The sequence below is a fragment of the Vulpes vulpes genome, chromosome 1 (genome assembly GCF_048418805.1).
Source record: "Vulpes vulpes isolate BD-2025 chromosome 1, VulVul3, whole genome shotgun sequence".
Taxonomy (NCBI): domain Eukaryota; kingdom Metazoa; phylum Chordata; class Mammalia; order Carnivora; family Canidae; genus Vulpes; species Vulpes vulpes.
The window spans coordinates 193,110,267-193,132,773 of record NC_132780.1 but is presented as its reverse complement, the minus strand read 5'-3'; the positions used below and the strand labels follow the sequence as shown (position 1 = coordinate 193,132,773).

At 36.6% G+C, this 22,507-nt stretch overlaps 1 protein-coding gene across 1 annotated transcript in view; it reads left to right on the top strand.

The window, feature by feature from the left end:
- Positions 1 to 22,507, top strand: part of PDSS2 (decaprenyl diphosphate synthase subunit 2) — a 253,935-nt gene that overhangs the window by 104,843 nt on the left and 126,585 nt on the right. The window contains exon 2 of the mRNA XM_026005773.2: positions 2,969 to 3,103. Within this exon, the coding sequence (XP_025861558.1) occupies positions 2,969 to 3,103 (135 nt within the window). The remainder of the gene's footprint in view (positions 1 to 2,968; positions 3,104 to 22,507) is intronic.

The following is a 22,507-nucleotide window of genomic DNA, read 5'->3' as shown; positions in this document are numbered from 1 at the left end:
GAAAGAAAAAAAAATACAAGTTGAGAAAAAAATAGGTGACAAAAAAGTAATAAGGATAGAATGTAATTTTCTGATTACGTGATCACCTACCATGTGCTTCCACAGTGTTATTTACTTTATTTACTCTTGTTGCCTCTTCCACAAAATGACAATGGAAAGTAGAGATTGTTGGAGCACCTCAGTGGCACATTCGGTTAAATGCCTTCAGCTCGGGTCATGATCTCAGGGTCCTGGGATTAAGCCCCAAATTGCATTGACCCCCTGCTCAGTGGGGAGTCTGCTTCTCTCTCTCTCTCCTTCTGTCCCTTCCCCTTCCCTCGTGCTCTTTCTCTCTCAAATAAATAAATAAAATCTTTAAAAAAAAAAGTAGACGTTATTAACCTTATTTTATAGAGGAGGTAATAGTCTCCAAGTCATACAACTAGTGAATGGGAAAAGGATTCTTTTGAAAACCTGTTTCTAAAGCTGCACTCTTCAATTTTACCTCGCAAATAGTTTTGTACATGAGATGAAGCAGATTCGAGGGTCACTATAGCATAATGGTTAAGCGTGTATACAGATTCTAGATCCAGTTGGCCTGGGTTCAGATGTTGGCTTCATCACGGCCCTACTGCCCTCCAGCAATGAGCAAGTTGCTTGATCTCTCTGTGTGCCTCATTCTCCTCATTCATCTGCAAAATCAGGATAATCATGGGACTTCCCTCTTAGAGTTGCTGTGAATTAATTTAGTTAATATTTAGTAAATCCTTAGAATGGTTCCTGGCATGTGTGAAGCACTATTTAAGGATTTCCTGCTGTTGTTGCTGTTCTTCTTCATTTGTGAGTGTGTCTCCTGTGAAAGGTCTCATCTCTTGAGAACTCCGAGGAAGATGTAAAACTGTTGCCAGAGGTATTTCATCAGCATGATGGAGTCAGACTTTTCTCATGCCTCTTGGAGTTCTTACTGTGTCATCAAATCCTTCATCCCTAACCAGGCTCAACCTCCAAAACACATGCATACACACAACCTCACCTTCCTCTTTTCCCTTTATAGAATTAAGAACCAATTCATGAGGCGCCTGGGTGGCTCAGTGGTTAAGCATCTGCCTTCGGCTCAGGTCATGATCCCAGGAGTCCTGGGAGTGAGCCCACATTGGACTCTGCTCAACAGGGAACCTGCTTCTCCCTCTCCCTCATGCTTTCTCTTTCTTCAAATAGATAAATAAAATATATTTTTAAGATTTTTTTATTTATTTATTCACGAGAGACACAGAGAGAGGCAGAGGCACAGGCAGAGGGAGAAGCAGGCTCCATGCAGGGAGCCCAATGAGAGACTCGATCCCAGGACCCCAGGACCAGGACCTGAGCCAAAGACAGAGGCTCAACCACAAAGGTACCCAGGCATCCCAATAAAATCTTTTTTTTTTAAAAAAAGAGCCAATTCAGACCTTCTCTTTAATATTATTATCTAAAACAGGATGAGTAAAGATTCACCTTAGGCAATACATTAATAAGGTCTAGCAGCAAAAGTTAAAATTTGTAAATCAGAGTAAAAAACTTAGAAAGTGCTCCTGTTCCCATTTTTTTTACTTGGTCCAAAATAGAGTCTTTCCCAGCCTCTCTGCAGTTCAGGTCTACAGGGCCTAACTAGAAAGCTACATGACCATGAAAAGCTTTGGATATTTCTGATGATTATTTGTTTCTCTTATGATATAATTTAATTACTATAGATTAGCCTCTTTTTCCTAGAAAATTAGAACTTCTTTTTAAAAAATTACTAACCTCTCAAACTTGCTGACGATCACTTAGAGGATTGAAAATATAATTAGAGAAAGAGCTATATCTGTTCCTTTGCAGAGAGCCTCAAGATCTGCCTTATTTTGAAACCAATGAGGGTACAGAGGGGCTCTTTTTTAAATTTCTTTTTCGAAGCATTGAGGGGCAAAGATTTTTCTTAAGTAGTGAACTAACTCATTAATTTTGGCTATGTTAGCTTAATTCATTTAATTCCTTATTCAGAATTTACCAAGAAAGGCTTAATAATTTAATGAAGTATGATACAAATTTTAATGATTTTTTTCACTACATTCAAGAACTATATTTATGTTATTTATGTATGCATATCTATTTGATTAGTGCTCGTGAGCATTGTTCTAAATGTTAATTTATTATAATACATTGCCCATAGTTTGTTTCTTTCTTTCTCTTTCTTTCTCTCTCTCTCTCTCTCTCTCTGTGTCTCTCTCTCTGTCTCTCTCAATGCCATTTAGTTCTTATATGACAACCATTTGCAGTACTTTGAGAAAAAAAAAAAAAACCAATGTATTCCTGGCCTTAGTTATAGTAGAAATTATGAAAATTCAATACTCATCGCAAAAATAAAATGACATGCTAAGTTAAAGCCATATTGTTGTCTAGAATGATAATGCTTTCCATAAATAATAGGAGATGGCAAGACTTGCTGATGGCATACATTTCCATATCACTTATCAAATAAATTTTTAAGTCATTTGGATTTGTCACTTTAATTCTCTGAGCATTTTCTCTACCTGTGAAGGCAGAAATCATTTTTTATCACTCTCCCTTACCACCATCATCACCAAATAACATCACTCCATCCAAGCCATACAATTTGTATTTCAGTTACTATCAGCTATACCACACAGCAGTTTGAGCTCAACTATGGGTTGAGCAAACGGTTGACATTGTGAGGTGTAGGGCATAGAGCATAGGAAAATGCAGAAAGAGGAGGAAACCAGATCAGGAGGCCTCACAGTTGGAGACTGTCACTTTTAAAAGCAGCCATGGGTTTCTCTGGTTGTTAACTGAACTCATTGCTTTCTCCTGTTAGCTTGCTCTTTCCCCACTTCTGTTTCTTTCAACAAGTCTTTCTCTGACTTTGGAAGTCTGAGTGAATTGTAGCAATTTCCTAACTTGATCTGACTAATTCTGTGAGAATATATTAACCCTCTTCTTTCTTTGTTGGCAGGGGGCTGGTACATGATAGCCGACATAACCTCCAGTTGAGGGGCTTGGTGGTGCTACTTATTTCTAAAGCAGCTGGGCCCAGCAGCATGAATGCTTCATGTCAGAACTACGACATGGTCAGTGGGATCTATTCATGGTAAGAAAAACTTAGACTTTTGACATCACTTTCTAAATTGTGTTTCCTTTTACTGAACAGTAGTCAATGGAAATCACTACTTAGTTCTTTGTCATTCTTGGATTCAAGGATAAATTAATATATTTTTTTAAGTTAAAAATGTATTTTTATTGTTCTGTTCTTTTTTTAAAAGTGTGTTTGTTTGTTTGAACAATCTCTACTCCCAGTATAGGATTTGAACTCATGATCCAAGATCAAGAGTCACACACTTTTCTGACTGAGCCAGCCAGGCACCCACCCCTTTTAAATGTATTTTTATTGTTCTTAACAAGTCTGATAGACTTTACAGCTCCATACATAACTGGTAAATTTTCCTATACATTTGTGTTGAAAACTTTCATTCTTTTCTGGGCATTTAAAATTTTCTATTCAGGGATGCCTGGGTAGCTCAGCAGTTGAGTGTCTGCCTTCGGCCCAGGGTATGATCCCGAGGTCTGGAATTGAGTCCTGCATCAGGCTTCTTCTGTGAGCATGCTTCTTCCTCTGCCCAGGTCTCTGCCTCTGTCTCTGTGTCTCTCATAAATAAATAAATAAAATCTTTAAAAAAAATTATTTTTTTCTATTCGTTACTACCCCTCATTTACCATCATGGTGTTATTATATCTCTATAGAGACTCAGTTCAGGATATGTGATTTTTAAATCTATTCAAAATGAGAGCTAATTATAAAATAACAATGTAACTATAATTTTAGGAGAAGTAGTGTACTTCAGTGCTGTGTCATTTATTTTATTATGCTTATTTTTATGGTGAAGAGGTTTTTACTAAACTTACTAGAACAAGACATTTTTTCTCGGGCACTTGGGTGGCTCAGTCAGTTAAGCATCTGCCTTCGGCTCAGGTCATGAGCCATTCTCCCTTACCACCATCATCACCAAATAACATCGGGATTGAATCCCATGTCAGGCTCCTTGCTCAGCAGGAAGTCTGCTTCCCCTCTCCCTTTCCTGCTTATCCTCTTTCTCTTTCGTTCACTGTCTCTCTCAAATGAATAAAATCTTTACAAAAAATTTTTTTGTCCTACACATTTAGACTGAAAATCAAATTTGTGAGTATGTCATTTTTGCTTAATATAAAACAAACTTAAAATTTTCAGTTTTTTTTAAATCAGTGCATATTTTTTAGTAACAGTGTATCAACAATAACTTTAACTTAGTATTGTATTTGACATTGTGTTAAAAGCCTCTGTAGAGCCTCTGTTTGGCCTATGCAGGTGGACTTTGGCATGTGAAAATAAAAACATGGGTGACAAGGAAATTTTCCTCACAAAAGGAAGCATTTCTAGGAAATTTGACTTATGGCTAATATATCTTCTATATTTGCTTTAAAAATTAATCCATATCCTAGGGGTTTTTTTATTCCTAGTAATCTTATCCATGCATTTTTTCTTATATAATATTTAGAGATAACTGCTGTTGTTTTCCAGCTACGAAGTCTAGTCATCCTTCCTTATTAACGAGTAAAATTATTATTGTCGTGGCTGAGATGACTCTTCCTCCAGCCAGGATAATTTTGCAGACCTTTTACCATTTACCCATGCAAATGTCTTCGCTAGAAAGGATGCCTTGGGATTGTTTTCAGTTCCTACTCACTCTCAAGTAATTTATATTTGTTTAGTGTTTTGTAGGTTACTGAGAATTTTTATTACAGTTATCTCGTTTGATCCTTACAAAAACGCCGTAGATAAGAGTTGTCGTTATACTTATTTTACTCTTGAGCAAACTGAGATCCAAAAATCTTGAGATTTTTTTTTCAAGGTGGCACAACTGGCAGTTGAGACAAGTTGAGGATCCAACTACAGATCTTTTCCTTCCAAATTTCATATGTTTTTCTCTTGATTCCATTCTGCTTTTCTCGTCTGATTCAAAGAACTTATTTTCCATATAGGTTAGACTATCCTTTAAATTAGTATTCGAAGAAAGGTCATCTTCTTGTAAGTATGTCTTTGAAAAACTTCTGAATGGAAAAGCAAGTTGGCAAATCTTTTATATGTCTGCATCCTTCCCCCCAACCTGTTCAAATTAGAGCTCAAAACTACCATATTATGAGAAAGCCCTTGACTGAGTTTAGTTGAATTAACTAGAGAAAATACATAAAGATCTATAATGAATACCAATAACCTTGTTTTTGGAGAGCAAATGGATCTCATATCACCCTATGTCCCATGTATCTCTATTTCCCTTAGGAACTGTTGATTTTCAGCCTGCCTACTTTGGTGAATATTTAATTAGTCAGACCTCTGCTCATGCAATTGGGTAACCCTACATACCTCTAATGAACACCAGCTATGTTTTTATTATCTCTAATCCTAAAATAAAAACAAGCCTTGGAAAGTACTATTTGATGCATAATAGATGTTCAATAAATATTTGTTGCATAAAGGAATTATCCCCATTTTGCATAAAAAGAAGCTAAATAGTGAGATTAAGAATTGTCTAAAGTCTTCTAGTTGGTAAGTGATATAGTGTGTACCCTTTGTGTTGCGTGGGTCCTAGTATCCGTATGTACACAGTGTTGTGATGTGATCTTGTGTTTCGAATTTCTTATCTAGCCACTAAGAAACAGGTGCATCACTTTCTGATCCTTTATAAGAATATAATATTTGACAGATGATTATTTGGAATAATTGTAAAAGAACTTTGCAAAAGAGTAGGTGGTACATTATGAATAAAAAACTTTATAAAGAATATAAATGGGTTTCATACCCAAGTGTACAGAATCCATAATTAAGTTTAACAGTAATCCTGGTGTGTTGTTCCAGGCTATTTTCCATTATCAAACTTGATCTAGTAAGTCATTGGTGCTGTTTGGGTATTTTACACACTTGTTAATGTGAAACTGTAATTTGGCACAGTACTCTGAGAAACCATTAATTTGTTTCTCTACCCCTGAAGTCATTTGTTTGGCTCTTGCTTCCTTAATTGTTCAAGTGTAACTTTTGCTGGAGGCTTGTATCTATAATGCCACAGTGAATTATTTAACATTTGAGCGAAGTACTGACTTGGGAGCTTTTTAATTCACCTCCAAACTGCTGGGATTTACATTGTTTGTGTTTTTCTCTCATAAACTTGACTTTGAGGTCAGATAATGGGACCTGAGTAAATTACCTAAGGGACCAAAAGTGAGTTAGGTGACCTCTTTTGTTTGGCCTAAGGGTATAACTGATGGATATAACCTGTGGATATGTTTAGTAAACTTATCATTTAATAGCCAAGAGAGGCAGAAGTGAGGCTAAAATGTAATAACTACATTTTGAAAAACAAGTAAGAGAGCTACATTTATAAAATTGCACTACTAACATCTACTATAGCCTTTTGGAAACAAGGCTATGGACTTTAGTTTTATTCCACCAATCCTGACTTAAAAAATTGGTTGCAAAAGTGATCAATCAAAAAAGTATTACTATAATGTTTATGGTGACAAATGGTAACTATACTTAGAGTGGTGAGCACTGTGTAAAATATGGAACTGTCACATTGCTGTTTTGTACACCTGAAACTACTATGACGTTATATGTCAACTATACTTCAATAAAATTTTTTAAAGTATTACTAAGTTTCCAAGCATCCCTAGCTACTCCCGAGAAAATAAGTTTATAACTTATTATCTTAATGATAGAATATTTTAATCTTATATACAAAAAAAGTAGGATATATAAAACATGATATTACAAAGTATAGACTTCTCTGTAATAATGTAACATAATTATTAAGTTTAAAGAAATTTAGGTGAATTTTCTTTACTAATGCTTCACCTTTCTTGGTTGTTTTAGCAAGAACTGACTCTTATTTCTCATCTAACGGTTATAAATAGATCACATATTTTCACTCTACCTTCATTGCCTGAAATTCCCAACATCTTTTGTTAACTCTGGTAGATGAGATTGAAACAAGTTTGCCAAACACATTGTCTTTTCTCCCTGTCTATTCATCTAGACTACCTTGCCCAGCTTTGTACATATTTATAGCACACCAGCGCCTTGGACAGAGTATTCTTTTAAATCTTTGCATGGGGATCCCTGGGTGGCGCAGCGGTTTGGCGCCTGCCTTTGGCCCAGGGCGCGATCCTGGAGACCTGGGATCGAATCCCACGTCGGGCTCCCGGTGCATGGAGCCTGCTTCTCCCTCTGCCTATGTCTCTGCCTTCCTCTCTCTCCATGACTATCATAAATAAATTTAAAAAAAAATTAAAAAAAAAAATAAATCTTTGCATGGCTGAACTTGAGTGGAACATAAATGTAGCAGACCAAAATAAACATTAGAATCATACATTTTTCAGTTTGTAACTTTTAGAGTAGTTTAACATGGACTGTATCTCACAGTGACTATACCTTATTATTAGTTCTTTGCAACCTCTAATTCAGGATGTGAGCTGTAGCGCAGACTATAAAGTACTCTTCATAGAACATGAAAATCAAAATTTTAACTTAGTTATGTAAAGTGACATTTCAAGGAAGAAAAGTATTAGTGGAATATCATTTAAAAATACAAAAAATACCTCACTTAACAAAAAGTGCTGCAGAATATCTACTAATTTTTTTATTTTATCTGATTTTTATAGTTTTATTTATTAGGGGAGAGAGAGAGAGAACATAAGCACAGGTGCGGAAGGTGGGGTGAGGAGCAGAGGGAGAGAGAGAATCTCAAGCAGACTCCCTGCTGATCTCAGAGCTGGATGTGGACCCTGAGATCATGACCTGAGCAGAAATCATTAGAAGTGGCCGCCTAAATGACTGAGCCACCCAGATGCCCCTAAAATTTTTAAAACCCCATCAAAAGTTTGTTTTGTTTTCCCTTCATATTTTGACCTATTCCATCTTTCACTGCATTTTATTTACTCATCTCTGTTATCCACAGCTTCCATTCTGCTGTCTATATGGCTTGAAGTTTTACTGGTAGGTTTTAGACTCTTCTGAGTTTGTGTTGCCCTCAACACCATTTCTAGAGGGAGGAGAATGAGCTGCTGTTGGGGCAGTGTTCCTCCTGGGTGACAGGTGAGTTGATGAATAAGAATAAAATTATGGACTCGTCATTTTCTCTACTTATTTGTAATACTGATAACAGAAGACTGTGTACTCTGTGTGGTATGAAACATAAATCAGATGACTATTTTCTTCATGTTACCCCAGCATTTAGCATATTCCTAACACATAGATGGCAGTCATGGCTGATTAATAATAATATAATAATGTTAAATTATTGTTTTTCTAATTTTTAAAAATTATTTAGTCTTCAAGCAAGGAAAACCTTCCTAAAAGTTTCCAAACTCTGAAACTATAAACAAAAAACATATTTGACTGCACAAAACGTAATTCTTCAGTGGGAAAAAATTACCATAAAGTCTAAAGAAAATGCGAAAGTTAAAAAAAAAAGGAAAGAAAATGCCAAAGTCACAAAAATATTTGAAACATACAAACCGAAGAGCCAATTTTTAATAAATCAGGTGAAGATCTTATAAGTCCAGAAGATAATACAACACAAACATGGAGATGGTTAGTAAATAAAAGGGAAAAAAGGCTGGAATTCATAAAAATGGACAAATTGAAACAAAAATCACTGTTTTTCCCTGTCAGATTCACAAAGATTAAAAAGTTTGATACTCAGTGTTTGTGAGTGTGTAAGGAATTAAGCACCTGAATACTTTGTTAGTAGAGACATTAATTGATATAGCTACTTAGAAAATAATGGTAACTAGCAGTTATAAACAGACCACATATTTTCATTCTACCTTTATTGCCTGAAATTTTTAACATTTTATTAACTCTGATAAAAGAGATTGAAACAGGTTTGCTGGAGTACCTAGGTGCCTCAGTGGTTGAGCATCTGCCTTTGGCTCAGGTTGGGATCCTGGGATCCTGGGATCAAGTCCGGTATCAGGCTCCCACAGGGAGCCTGCTTCTCCCTCTGCCTGTGTCTCTGCCTCTCTCTCTCTGTGTCTCTCATGAATAAATTTTTAAAAATCTAAGAAAAAAAAGAAAAAAGAGTGGTTGGAAGAAGTAGTGGGATGGTTCTGGGAACAGCTATAGGGAAATCATCAAAGGAGACTTTATTTGTAACATTTAATTTTTTTTTACATTTAATTTTTTATAAAGAATCTATTCATATTGTTTTGTATAATTAAAATTAATTTGAAGATTAAAAGAAAGTTATATTTCATACTTATAAGGCAATAAAAACCTATTTAAGAAACATATCTTTTTGTACTACAAGAACCTTGAAAATGAGGAGTGCTTATTGACAGTGATTTAAAATGATTATGCCGAATAATTGAATTTAGAGTAGGCTTTTGAAAATAATTTCCTAAAGATATCTCAGCTCCCTTTCAGAGAGATCTCAAGAGATGAAAGCATGTACACTTTGATTACATATTCCTATTGATTGTATTCTACTTACAACAATAAAAATAAACTCCAGATACAAATCTAGCAATATTACTAATTCATTACAACCAGTACTTATTTTCTTCATTAACTTTTTATTGTTATTTTCAACTTACACAGCATGCACAAATGCAGCAATTATATGTTGAACAAGAAAGGGGAAGGCTCTTTATGTTCAGCATACTGTACATCACAAGTCATTACTTCACCAGAGCTGTTGGAAAAACACAAAATAAGAACAGCCTCTTAAAAAACAAGTATAATTAGCCACAAAAAGTAGGTGGGCTCAGCTACCAATCTACTCAGCTGAGAGTTCGTTTATTGTATATAAATATCTTGCTATAGATTGGCCCGCCTGACTATATCACAGCAAAAAACACAGTGTATACCTTATTTTGGTATTGGTAAAAACGTTTAAATCTTTCCCAATCTTTCACAATGTCCAGTGTCTAATTCTGCATTTTTTAATTTATTTTTTAAATTTTAAAAAATTATTTGAGAGAGAAAGAGTGTTAGCAAGGAGTGGGAGGCAGAGGAGAGGGAGAGTTCTGGAGAAGCAGACTCCCCACTGAGCAGGGAGCCTGACGCAGGGCTCAACCTCAGGACCCTGAGATCATGATCTGAGCTAAAGGAGACACTTAACTGACTGAGCCACCCAGGCGCCTCTAATTCTGCATTTTAAACAAGGCTTAATTCTTGACACTCATCATAACAAAATGTTAGCTTTATATGGTAGAAGACTTGCAGTCCCTTAAAATGTTTAGTGGCAGAGTTTGCTGAGTAGTCCATCCTTCCTGTTGATCCTTTGAACCCAGACTCAAGGTACCCCCACTAGTGGAGAGTGTAGTATAATAGAGACATGGGTATAAGGGCTAGAGATCTGGGTCCTTGTCACAAATGTATAACTGATTGGCTTTTTGACCTAAGCAAGTCCCTTAATCACTCTGTGTGATTATTTATATATAAGATGGGGATAATAATGGACTTCAGGTCAAGATGCTCAACTAACAGCGCATATATTCAGCTAGGTTCAAGTAGCTTGTGGTACAATATAGCACATCCTGACTATATCCTGTCTGCAAGGCACAGGGCTGAGCATACGAATGAATATTAATAAGAAATAGTCCCTGGCTTGGCCTCCTAATTAAAAAGGAGAAGAATCAAAATACTGTCTTTAGGTGGTGAGCTCCCTTTTCTGGTAGCATTTAAACGTTTGCCAGGGTGTGCTTGAAAGGGATTCCTACATTAAGTGTGATGTTGGTCTAGATAACATCAGAAATTCTTTTTTTTACTCAAAGATTTAATGGGAACACAGAGCTTGTTAATGAAGGAGAGCTGTGGGTTAAAATGCTGCAGATAGATCCCATGGTCCTCTCTGCAAGGAACTGTAGCCAGCAGGAGCCCAAACTTCAGCAAGAAGTGAACACGGTTCAAATACCAATGAGGCAAGAGCCATGAATCTGAGTGAAAGGTAACAGGCAGGGCCATGCCAGAGAGATGGAAGTAGGTGTTCTCCTAATCCTCAGGAGAACACACCAGGAGTTTTCAAGTGTGCATTCTGGTCTCCTTTCCCTCCACCTATCCTCTACAAGGTAGAACTCCAGGCCAGCTCTAGATTTTGTTTGCTTAAGATTCAAGAGTGGATCCATAAAATGCCCTCGGTGGAAAAGTTAAGTCCAATGGGAAGGTTTCAATGAGTGGAGAAACTTGGTCCATCGAGGGTTCCTGAGAGAAACTGTGCATTTAACTGCAGTTGACGTACCTGAGGATTCGTTGTCATGACCAGACAAGACAGGAGAACCCAGAAGTGTGCTCTTCATCAGTCTGCCCCCTGGGCTAAGACATCTGTCACACACAAATAAGCATATCTCCTCGGAGTAGATCGAGATATGGACTATAACCAGATTCACTCTTTGCTTACTAAGTATTTCATTGTCACCATTAGATGAGCCTCTGTTTCAGCCACAGATGTGAAAATAAATGGAAGTTGATTGCTTGTCTAGAAAAAAAAAAAAAAAAAAAAAAAAAAAAAAAAAAAAAAAAGAAATAGTCCCTGGCCTCTAGTGACAAAGTAAATAATTTATACATCTAGTAGCTTTCTGACACTATTGATGCAATTTAATTTCTAGAAGTCTGTTTCTGGAATTTAACTTTTAAACCTTAACAGATAATCCTTGCATAAGATGCTATTAGATAACTGGCACCTGCAGTGCCTGAGGAACTCCCTTCTCCACTATGCTCCTGGACTTTTCTCACTCTTGGATTGTGTAGCTGGGTGATGGTGATAATAGAGGAAAACAAAGCAGATACTCAGGCCAGTTATTTCTCTAATCCTGGCATCCTTCCTCCCTGTAGTTCTTGGTATCCTGGGTCTTCTTTTTTTTTTTTTTTTTTTTAAGATTTCCCCATTCCCTCCTCTTCTCAAGTATTTAAGTTTTAAGTGGAGTAAAATATCCTTAATTCTTCAATGATGTCCCCTTTCCTACAAGATTAAATATAAATTCCTTAACATAACAATTCCCATCAGCTCTAAAATAGAAGTGAAGAAGGTAATAGAATGATCATGATTTTTCTTTGCCCACCAAGAAAAGGGTATGTGTAAAGGAATGCTTGACCTAATAAATTATTTAGGCTTGAGGCTCCTGGCTGGCTCAGTTGGAGGAGCATGCAACTTTTGGTCTCCAGGTCATGAGTTCAAGCCCCACATTGGTGGTAAAGATTACTCAACAAAAAATAAGTTTAAAAAAATAAAGTATTTAGATTTGATCAGGAAGGAAGTGAGGCTACGGCGGTCCAAAATTAGGGAGAAAATAGTGATCGAGTTCTGGAAGTCTTGATGATTCATATTCTGGGTTGGAGTAGTAATGCTGGGAGAGAGCTCAGAGGTTAGGAAGTTGTAGACAGAGAGTAGATTCAAACTGAACATTTTAGAAGTAGAACAGTTCTGAATGGTAAGTTCCTGTTGTGCCTAAGAGTGAGGGTGATGGATTGTAGTGGAGACTGAATTGAGAATTGAGTAGATTGAGAAACTACAGAACAGGCAGTTCGTGTGATTAAAGTCAGCCGGGATAACAACAGAACTGAACAAGATGCCAGAGACTCTGATGAATGCAGGATAACAGAGGAGAGGAGTGGTGGCGGAAAGTAGTTCAAAGGATCAGTGGTTTTCTCAAGATGGTGAAGAAATAATGAGAGCACTGGTCCTACCTCTCAACTCCTCAGCCTGTGGTTTATAGATGGTTAAGTATATCCACTCACAAAGATACAAGGCTTTCCATACTCCAGGAAAAGCCATGGCTCTATTAAAGCCAGAACCTAGAGGGAATGTTCTATTAATTTTTAAAACACTTAACACATTGTTTTGTAATGACTCATCTATGTGTATGTTTTCCCACTAGACAGTACCTTCTAGAGGTAAAAGCCTGTGTTTTAGTTATCTTTCAACCCAGCGTGTCTCCCACCACTGAGCCTTGTTGTATTTTGTATCTTTGAGACACTGCTTGTGTATCTTTTAATAGTTTATATACCTATCTTAGCCCTCTACTAGATTTGTTCACTCATTGACTGATTCATTCATTTAGTCAACAGCTGTTTGTTGAGCACCTGCTATAGACAAGGCTGGGTGTGATGAATACAGAAAAATAGTAATTATTACTAGAGCTACCACATATTACATTTTTTTGTGTGTCTGGTACCAGTTCCGTGTACTTTTTATATTAATTTATTTAATCCTTACGACATTAGTTAAGAATTGCTTTTCTTGGGGAACTGGCTTATAGAAATTTGACAACTTAATCAGGTTTATGGTGTAAGTGAATGGCAGACTTGGGATTGAAACCCCATTTAACCATAGAATCCATGCTCTTTCCATTACTGTACATAGCCTCTGGATTAGGGTGCCCTAAATATACTTTTTTACGCATCTTGACATCCTCAGCACTAAATGCAGATTTTTATGTTCTATGTTTGGCAGTGCTGATTTGTGTAGTTAGATAGAAACCAGGTTTTCTTTAGCCACCAAAGCCCTACCATTATGGTAGGCACTCAAGTGCTCCATGAATTAGTGTTGATTTACTGAGACAAAAATCTCTTTTTGTTTTGAGGTTGACTGTGCATCATGATAGGGCTCTCTACAATTTAAAAATAAAAACATTTACATTTGCAAGCCATATCTCTTTAACTGTGCATTTCCTTTTGCAAATTTATTCTTTATCTGTTGGGAAATACAGATAACTGTATGTTTTCCTTTTTTACACGAACCACTTTCTAAAACAGACTTGGGCCCTAAGATATTCTGTCTAATGAGCTTTTCCTATAGACCAGGAACAAACTGTATCTCATTGGTCATTAATCCTGAAATACTCAGTGCTACAAATTTTGGTATTGAAAACCACTATATTCATACTCATTGGAGGCAGTGTTTCAAGGAAATACTTGGATAATTATGCACCTACAAGATTTGCTGCTGTCCATGGGTAATTTACATCCTGCAGAAATATAGAGCTTCTATTACTCTTCTGTAATTACTTACATATTCATTGCAAATAATGATGTAACGGATTTTTAGAGGCTGTGCATAAGAGAACCAACAAACTGAGACGCAAAACAAGTTACCACCCCTTCTTTCCAAAGCTATAGTTAATCACTTGAACACTATCCAATATAGCAGAAAGCTGGCAGACTTTTCTTTGCAGCAGGCTATGTAAAAATGTTTATAATTTACAGCTTATTATGCCATGCAAACGACTGTGTTCTCAGTGAAGGAGAGTGAGAAAATACGGCTGTGAAATTACTGAACTCCCCTTTGTTAGTTGTTTACTGGCAACAGTAGAAGGATTTTTTGCACTTAAAATGCATTTCTGTATTTAATTTTATATCCTTCAGTTCAGGATTTTTTTTAAAATGGGAATTTACTTTTTATCTCTCCTTGTAGATAGTCCAGAGCAGTTTTAATTTAACAAAAACAATAAGCTAAAAAAATCAGAATATTCAGAAATTTCAGTGGAATAGTAGTGAATTATTAGGTTTGTGTTCAATTTATAGCTTAAATTGTTCAAAACCCATTCTTTTTGACACACCTGCAGTGTTTCATAGTCAACTTGTTATTTTCAAAGTTACCACTGCAAATTTTGTTTGGCTGGAAGTTCATCTTCCTCAGGAACAATTAAGGGGTAGGCAAGGTAACTTGGACCTCTTTGTAAACTGTTGAACATATCCACTCATTAAAATGGTCTTTCCTTAGCATTTTCTCATTTTACTGATTCCCCTCTTAGTTTCATAAAGCCAGATACCACAGAGTCTCTTGCGATTTACATTCTTTCTGTGCCTGGTGTGCTGTTGCAAACTTATCCTCAATAAATACACTAGAGACCATAACCTCCATTTTGGTGAGAAAGTAGTTCCTCTGTGAAGGACTAGCTAAGGCTTCCTTTTAGATGCTACCTACACCTCATAGGTGGCCCTTTAGTGAAGGAAGTTCCTAAGAGAGACAAGTAAAAATAGAGTAACTGTTACTTAAAAGTTTACAATCTTTTTCCTTATAATTCTTCAACTTTAAATGTAGTTAAATGGTACACCTGGGTGGCTCAGTTGGTGAGTGTCTGCCTTCAGCTCAGGTCATGATCCAGGGTCCTGGGATCAAGCCCCAAATTGCGCTGGACCCCATGCTCTGCAGGAGTCTGCCTCTCCCTCTCCTTTTGCCTCTCCCCCAGCTCATGCTTGCTCTCTCTCTCTCTCTAATAAATAAATAAAATCTTTAAATAAAAAAATAGGCATAGAGCTTTCTATTTAGTTTACACTTCCCTGAAGATAAAAAGAGAAGAAAAATTTAAATATTTAAAACATTCAAAACAGCATGTTTGGGATCCCTGGGTGGCGCAGCGGTTTGGTGCCTGCCTTTGGCCCAGGGCGCGATCCTGGAGACCTGGGATCGAATCCCACATCAGGCTCCCGGTGCATGGAGCCTGCTTCTCCCTCTGCCTGTGTCTCTGCCTCTCTCTCTCTGTGTGTGACTATCATAAATAAATAAAAATTAAAAAAAAAACAGCATGTTTAATTTTTCTGTTCTATTTGTTTTAGAATCAATTTAGAAGCTGGGACTTTCTAGCTCTTATTAATCACATACTCTTTTTTTTTTTGTCCCCCATAACACAGATAATCAGATATGGAGTATATTTAAATGGGAATTTTTATACATCCGCAACTTGTACATTTTTGAGAAATAATGAATTATTATCTCAGAAAAAATAGGATTGTTATGCCAGTATCAAGGCATTATCATTTTTATATATTGTCATTTATATTGACATTTTATATATTGTCATTGTCCTCTTCAAGGAACTTTTTGGTATAAAAAGTTATATTTTACAACCACACAGAATTTGTTTTCTACTTCGAACCTTTTTTTTTCTTTTATAGGTTAAACATTACAACAGCCTTCAAGTCTGATTGTGGCAGATTAGAAAACTCAGTATAATGATTTATTCTGTGTTCTTAGTTTCTTTTCTTTTTTGGGTAGACAGAGACCTGAAATGTGCTGGAGCCCAGCCTTGTAGGTGGGAGGATGGGATGCCTAACACTACTCTCCACTGACCTCTTCTGGCCTCCTGTTAAATGTGTTGTTGGAGTGGACAGCGACTCTCTTAGAATGCCTTAGTGAGAGAAAGAGGATGGCCAAGGAAGAGTGGAAGGACGTGATGTGGTGAGCGCTGGGTGTTATACGCAGCTGATAAATTGTTGAAAACTACATCTGAGACTAATGGCGTACTATATGTTGGCTAATTGAATTTAAATTTTTTTTAAAAAGTGGAGGGAAATCAGCCAGTGTAGTAGACTTTGTGATAATAGCCTCCTAACCTCTTTACTACCCAGAGCTTCTTTTGCTATTTTCCCACCCTCCTATAAAAAAGATTCTGCTTACTAAATACACTTCATAAGTAAAATAATAATTACTCAATTTTCCATTATATCAGATACACTTATAACTGACTATCTGAACATCTGATGACCATGAGATAACTACTACTATCACATCTTATTAATGTGTACAAAGCTAAGGAAAATTGAAATGTTTATTAACAGATGTGCCTTTATCCAGAGGTGAACAAATGATCCTGAGACATTTTGGAAAGGGGAAAATAACACCTCTGTGAAGAATTCTTTACCTGCAATGAAGAATCCTTAAAGATCTAGGAATTCCAGGGGCATCTGAGTGGCTCCTGGGTTGGTCAAGCAGCCAACTCTTGGTTTCGGCTCAGGTCATGATTCAAGGTCCTGGGATCGAGCCCCCAAGTCAAGCTCTGCCCAGTGTGGAGTCTGCTTGGGATTCTCTCTCTCTCCTCCCTTTGCCCTTCCCCTCCTAAAATAAATAAATAAATATATTTTAAAAAACACTTTGAAACTCAAGATAGGGAGCCACTGATACAGATGGTCTCATCAAATATGTGCTCCAATATTTTTTCTTCTAGAAATGATGACCATTATTAATTTAGTGCCATTTTCAAACAATAAAAGCTGGGGTCCTTTCTTATAAATGATGTTTATTATATCAGAAACTTTTTTTAAAAAGATTTTTATTTATTTATTTGAGAGAGAGAAAACACAGAGGTAGAGGGAGAGGGAGAAGCAGATTAAAGAAAGAGGGAGGGAGGAGGGGAGGAGCTCCCAAGCAGGAAGCCCGACACAGAGCTCAATCCCAGAACCCTGGGATCATGAACTGAGCTGAAGGCAGCTGCTTAACCAACTAAGCCACCCAGATGCCACAGAAACTTTTCACACATGGAATAAGGTGGTGGAGATAACCCAAAGTCCTGGTAGTTTCTATTAGAGTTCCCCTTCTGTCCTAAAACCGAGAGGTCAGACCACGTTTTCATCTGTATACTATCTTTGGGGAATGCATAGTCATCAAACCTAATACTTTTTTCAAACATCTTTACATTGAATATAAAATAGGTCCACCACATGGGGCGCCTAGGTGTCTCAGTTGGTTAAGCATCTGCCTTTAGCTCAGGTCATGATCTCAGAGTCCTGGGATTTAGCCCTACATTGGGCTTCCTGCTCAGCAGGGAGTCTGCTTCTCCCTCTGTGTTCTCTCTCTCTCTCTCTCTCTCTCAAGTAAGTAAATAAAAATCTTAAAAAAAAAAAAAAAGGTCCATCATACACAGAGAAAAAGAGCTTATTTCTGGGGACTCCTTTAAAGTCTGTCAATCAGACTATTAGATTATTGTGGGTTCCTCCCTCTCTTCCATTTTGTGTCTTTCATTCTCAATTTATCGTACTTTATCCCTTGTCCCACTCTTGTCCCTTGTTTTCCCCACATGTGCTGGTTGTGCTTTTTATCTGCTATTGAACATCATCTAGTAATACCTAAACCATATTATACTCTCTATAATAAGGCAGAGATAAAAAAAAAAAAAAGGCAGAGATGAGGGCAAATAAATAGATGATGGTCTTTAGAATTGCGCAAAGAAAAGACACACTGACAAAATGGCTGTTCCAGAAGAATGTCTGGATGGCCTTGTGAAGCAGGCCACTGATGCTCTTCTCTGTCCACCATCAAGAGTCTTATTCTTGTTTTGTTCCTTGAGATTCATTATTACACATAGTAATGAAATGAACTTGGAGCAATAAATGACCAGTATAGGGCCCCATTGTTTTTTCCTTGTCTGTAGTTCAACGATATAACTTCTTTTTTAAAAAGATATTTTTTTATTTATTTGAGAGAAAGGGTAAGCAAGAGAGAGCATGAGCAGAGAGCCTGACATAGGGCTCGGCTTGATCCCCGGACCCTGGAAGGCAGATACCTAACTGACTGAGCCACCTGGGTGCCCCAACAATATAACTTCTTATTGCTGTATTATGATCACTATCTCATGATACTCTGTACCTTTAGGACTTCTGATGCTCTGGGGCTTTTTCTTTCCAGAAAAAAATCGAACCAAGCAAAATTGAAAGTCAGGAATAATGTTGTAACCATTTATACAAAGCTATATTTACATAGTTATGGGTGTAGCTTTATGTATAGCTTTAAAAACTCTTTAGAATCTATACTTATTTGTTGTTCAATAGATGAAAATCTTGGAAGATCAAATACTTCTAAATTGAAACATTATTTAGGAAAGGGAGTAGCAGTCATGTAAAAAACTAAATGAGCATAGATATGTAAGACTTAGTTTAGAAATGGCACAAATTCACAAAAAGAGGAAATTTGCTATACTCTGGAAGAAATGAAATATTACTATCATGATGCCAAATCCACATGGGAATCTACTGTATCATAGACTATAGCTATGTAGAATCACTGTGCTAGGACATAATGGCATTTCCATTAAAAAAAAATGCAGGGCACCTGGTGGCTCAGTCGGTTGAGCATCGGACCTTTGATTTCAGCTCATGTCGTGCTCTCAGGGTGGTAGAGATAAAGCCCCACAACAGTCTCCACACTCAGTAGGGAGTCTGTTGGAGATTCTCTCTCTCCCTCTCCCTCTGCCCTTCCCACCATCCCATTTGTGTGTGTGTGTGTGCATGCGAGTGCTCTCTCTAATACATAAATCTTTGAAAAAAATACTTTTGTAGATATCTGATTACACTGAACTGTACTGGGTACCATACCAAAAGAATGAATCAGTCTGCTCTCTATCTTCTAAAAGTTTACTAGTGTAACATATACTTTGAGAATATATATACAATATATCATAGACACATATTAGACATATAATACATCATAGTTTATACTTTTGTCAGTTTAAGGGGAAAAAAGACAAGGCTACTTCCCTCATTTGTGGGGGTAAAAATCAATTAGAATAGCCAATGAAATTCAGATTTTTGTCATGTCAAGTTACTCAGTCACAGGTACATGTTACCTTCAATTAACATTGAATGGATAATACATCGATCCACTCTGAAACCTGATTTACCATACATGGACCCCAGGGAATGTTTTCCTTAAGATAAGATTTTTCAAATTTAAAACATGGTTATCTGGACTATTTATAAAGTCCATTATTCTGGCTTCAGGACATTTTCTCCTGATCAGGACCAATGTTTAAAAGAGATTCCTTAAAATGGGGTATTCTGATGATCAAAGGTAAACAGTCCCACTGCAGTCCCTTCACTCTCCACTTCTCCACATTCCCAGCATATTTCTTTTCTATAGTTCCCTACTGAGTAGAATTATCCTTTTGGTCCCACTTTTAGGTGCTGCTTCCTTTGGAATGCCTTCCCTTATTCCATCAAGATTGGATGAGATCTCCTTCCTCTGGGCTCCCTTGGAACCCTGTGTTTACTTCTAGGATAACAGTTATGGCCCAGGATTCAAGTCATTTGGTTTGCTGTCTAAACCCTTCACTGATCTGGCAATCAGCTTTTTGAGAACTGAGCTGTAGTTTTATTCCTTTTTTTTTAATGAATTCTCAGAGCCTATTACAGAGTTCGACATGTGGCAGGCACTCCATAAATGTCCATTAAAGACAAGCAAGGGATCCTTGAATATTGACAACAATTGCAAGCTGTTAATAATAACATATGGGGAAACTATATTTGAAATATTATCCTTCTAATTGTAATGAATTTTAGCATTTTATTAACAACCAATAAGGACTTTAGAAATCTCTTCAAAAGATCTCTTTGCTCTGTTTATCCCGATTCAGATGCTGTTAATCAGTTATCTAATGATTTGACAAAATCTATTAAGTAGCTATTATTTAGTGGTATCTATTTTAATTTTTGTAAGTTACTCCAAGATCTCCCCTCTTGACCAGACTTTTCTGGATGTAATAGTTATAGCCCAAATCCCAATTTATTAGATATCAATAAATGTGGGTTTGCTACCAAGATGAGAAACTTAGTTATCTTTTTAAGAAAATAAGTATTTATAGCAATAAGTGAATTTATAACCAAGTTAAGCACAAAAGCAGGGTAAAAAATGTTTAAAAATAAGTTGATGTAAATGAGGCATTTGAAAATATAGGTTGGTGCTTCATCATTAACTTTAATTTTGTGACTTTTGTCAGTTGATGTCACAACCTTAATGTTATTTTTAAAATAGTTTTTTTTAAGGGGTATTTAATTAAGTAATGTGGTGTTTGCTTATTTCAAACAGTCTGTCTTTGTTCCTGTCAAAGCCATGCTGGCAGGGCATTGCTTTTCTTTTCCCTTTTGTTAATATTCTGTGTTAGATAATGGTTTCGCAAATAATAGATTCCAAGGACCTTTGATCCACCATTACTGTAAAATAAAATACAACTTAATTTTTTTCTGGGCATAATGGTTTTAACCTTGTGTACTAATTTGACTGTGCTTGTGGGGGCAGATCCTTAAATGAGACGCAAATGAAGGAAAAATTGCTAATGCTGCCACTGTATATCTAATGAGCACTGTGTAATAAACCATAACCTCTTCGACATTTCTCTGGAAAGCAGCGTGATTATTTTGGATGGCTAGCCCTTTGTGGATGGCTCATTACCGTCTGGCATAATATGTATTGATAGAGACTGTAATTGTCAACTCCTATTTGACATGCTGCCTCTAATAAATATGGCTTGCATCACTGGAACCTACTAATGGTTATATGGGAAACTGTAATTAAAGAAAAAATTATATATATTTTAGGCTTAAAAATAGTATATATGCATATAAAATGTCTCTATAGAGGATTGTCTGCTCACCACCCCCCAACCCCCACCTTTGCAGCTTCTTAGAGTATTTGAAGGTTTCCCTGAGGATTGGTACTTTTTCATCAGTATAGGACCAACATGTGACAAAACCTGTGTGTGTGTGTGTGTGTGTGTGTGTGTGTGTGTGTGTGATAGAGACAGAGACAGAGGCAAGAGATTTTCCTCCATGCTTGAGGAAAACATCCCCATTGACAAAGAAGTGACAATATGAAATGTCCTTCTGTGTATGTAAAAGATCCATAAGATATAGTTTATACTTCCGGGTTCAACTCTTGAAGTTAATGCTTTAATAATAATAATAGTCTCCTATTATTCACCTTTTCCATGATTTCAACTATTTTTTCTAACTTTATTCTCATTTTGTTAAAAGAAATTTATGTTCTTTGGCAGGAAAAAAAAATACCTAAGAAGCCAAGTTAATATGGAATATGAATCACAAGCATATTAAAGACCGACAGAATGCCTTACATAATATTTCAGCTTGAAAAAAATGTAAATCAGAGATTAGAGTTGGACCTACCTCATGTTTTAAAACAAATGTAGGCAAAGTTATTTTTGTCTGAAAATGTAAAATTGGAATTCTAGAGAATAATATTTTTGTTATACACTGTGTAATGATAATATACTCTGAACTTCTAGACAAGGTTCTCTAGCTTTATATATGTATCTCATGATTTTTATGAAATCGAATCTTCACCAAAGCACATTGAAATCAGAACATGAGTAAATGTTTATATTTCCTGGAGTAGGACTAGACAATGATATGAAAACATAGGCAGCTCATGTTTCTTCTCAGCAATGTGAACTTTGATATCATAATTTTCAATCTAACGAAATGGAGTCTATTTTTATCATTCTGGTGAAGAGAAGTAGGTGTTGGGAAAGCACGGCTGTATTCAGCCATCTATGGTTTTAAATCATGGTCCTGATGGTTTGTCTAGACAAACTCCTTGACCTTTCTGAGCCCCATGTACTCATGTGTAAAAATAGGGACACCACCACCTACCTAGCACAGCTGTTCTAAGAATCATTTGGAAAACTGGGGTGCCTGGGTGGCTCAGTCAGTTGAGTGTCTGACTCTTGATTTCAACTCACGTCATGAGATTGAGCCCGAGTTGGGCTCTGTGCTCAGTGGGGACTCTACTTGAGATTCTATATCTCCCTCTCTCTCTAAGATAAATAAATAGATCTTGAAAAGAATCATTTGAAAATACATAGGAAGCACTTAATGCAGTACTTTTGGCATCAAATATGTACTCAATAGACATCATACTTCTTTTTTTGCCCTTTTTATTCTTGCTTTTTCCTTCTGCCC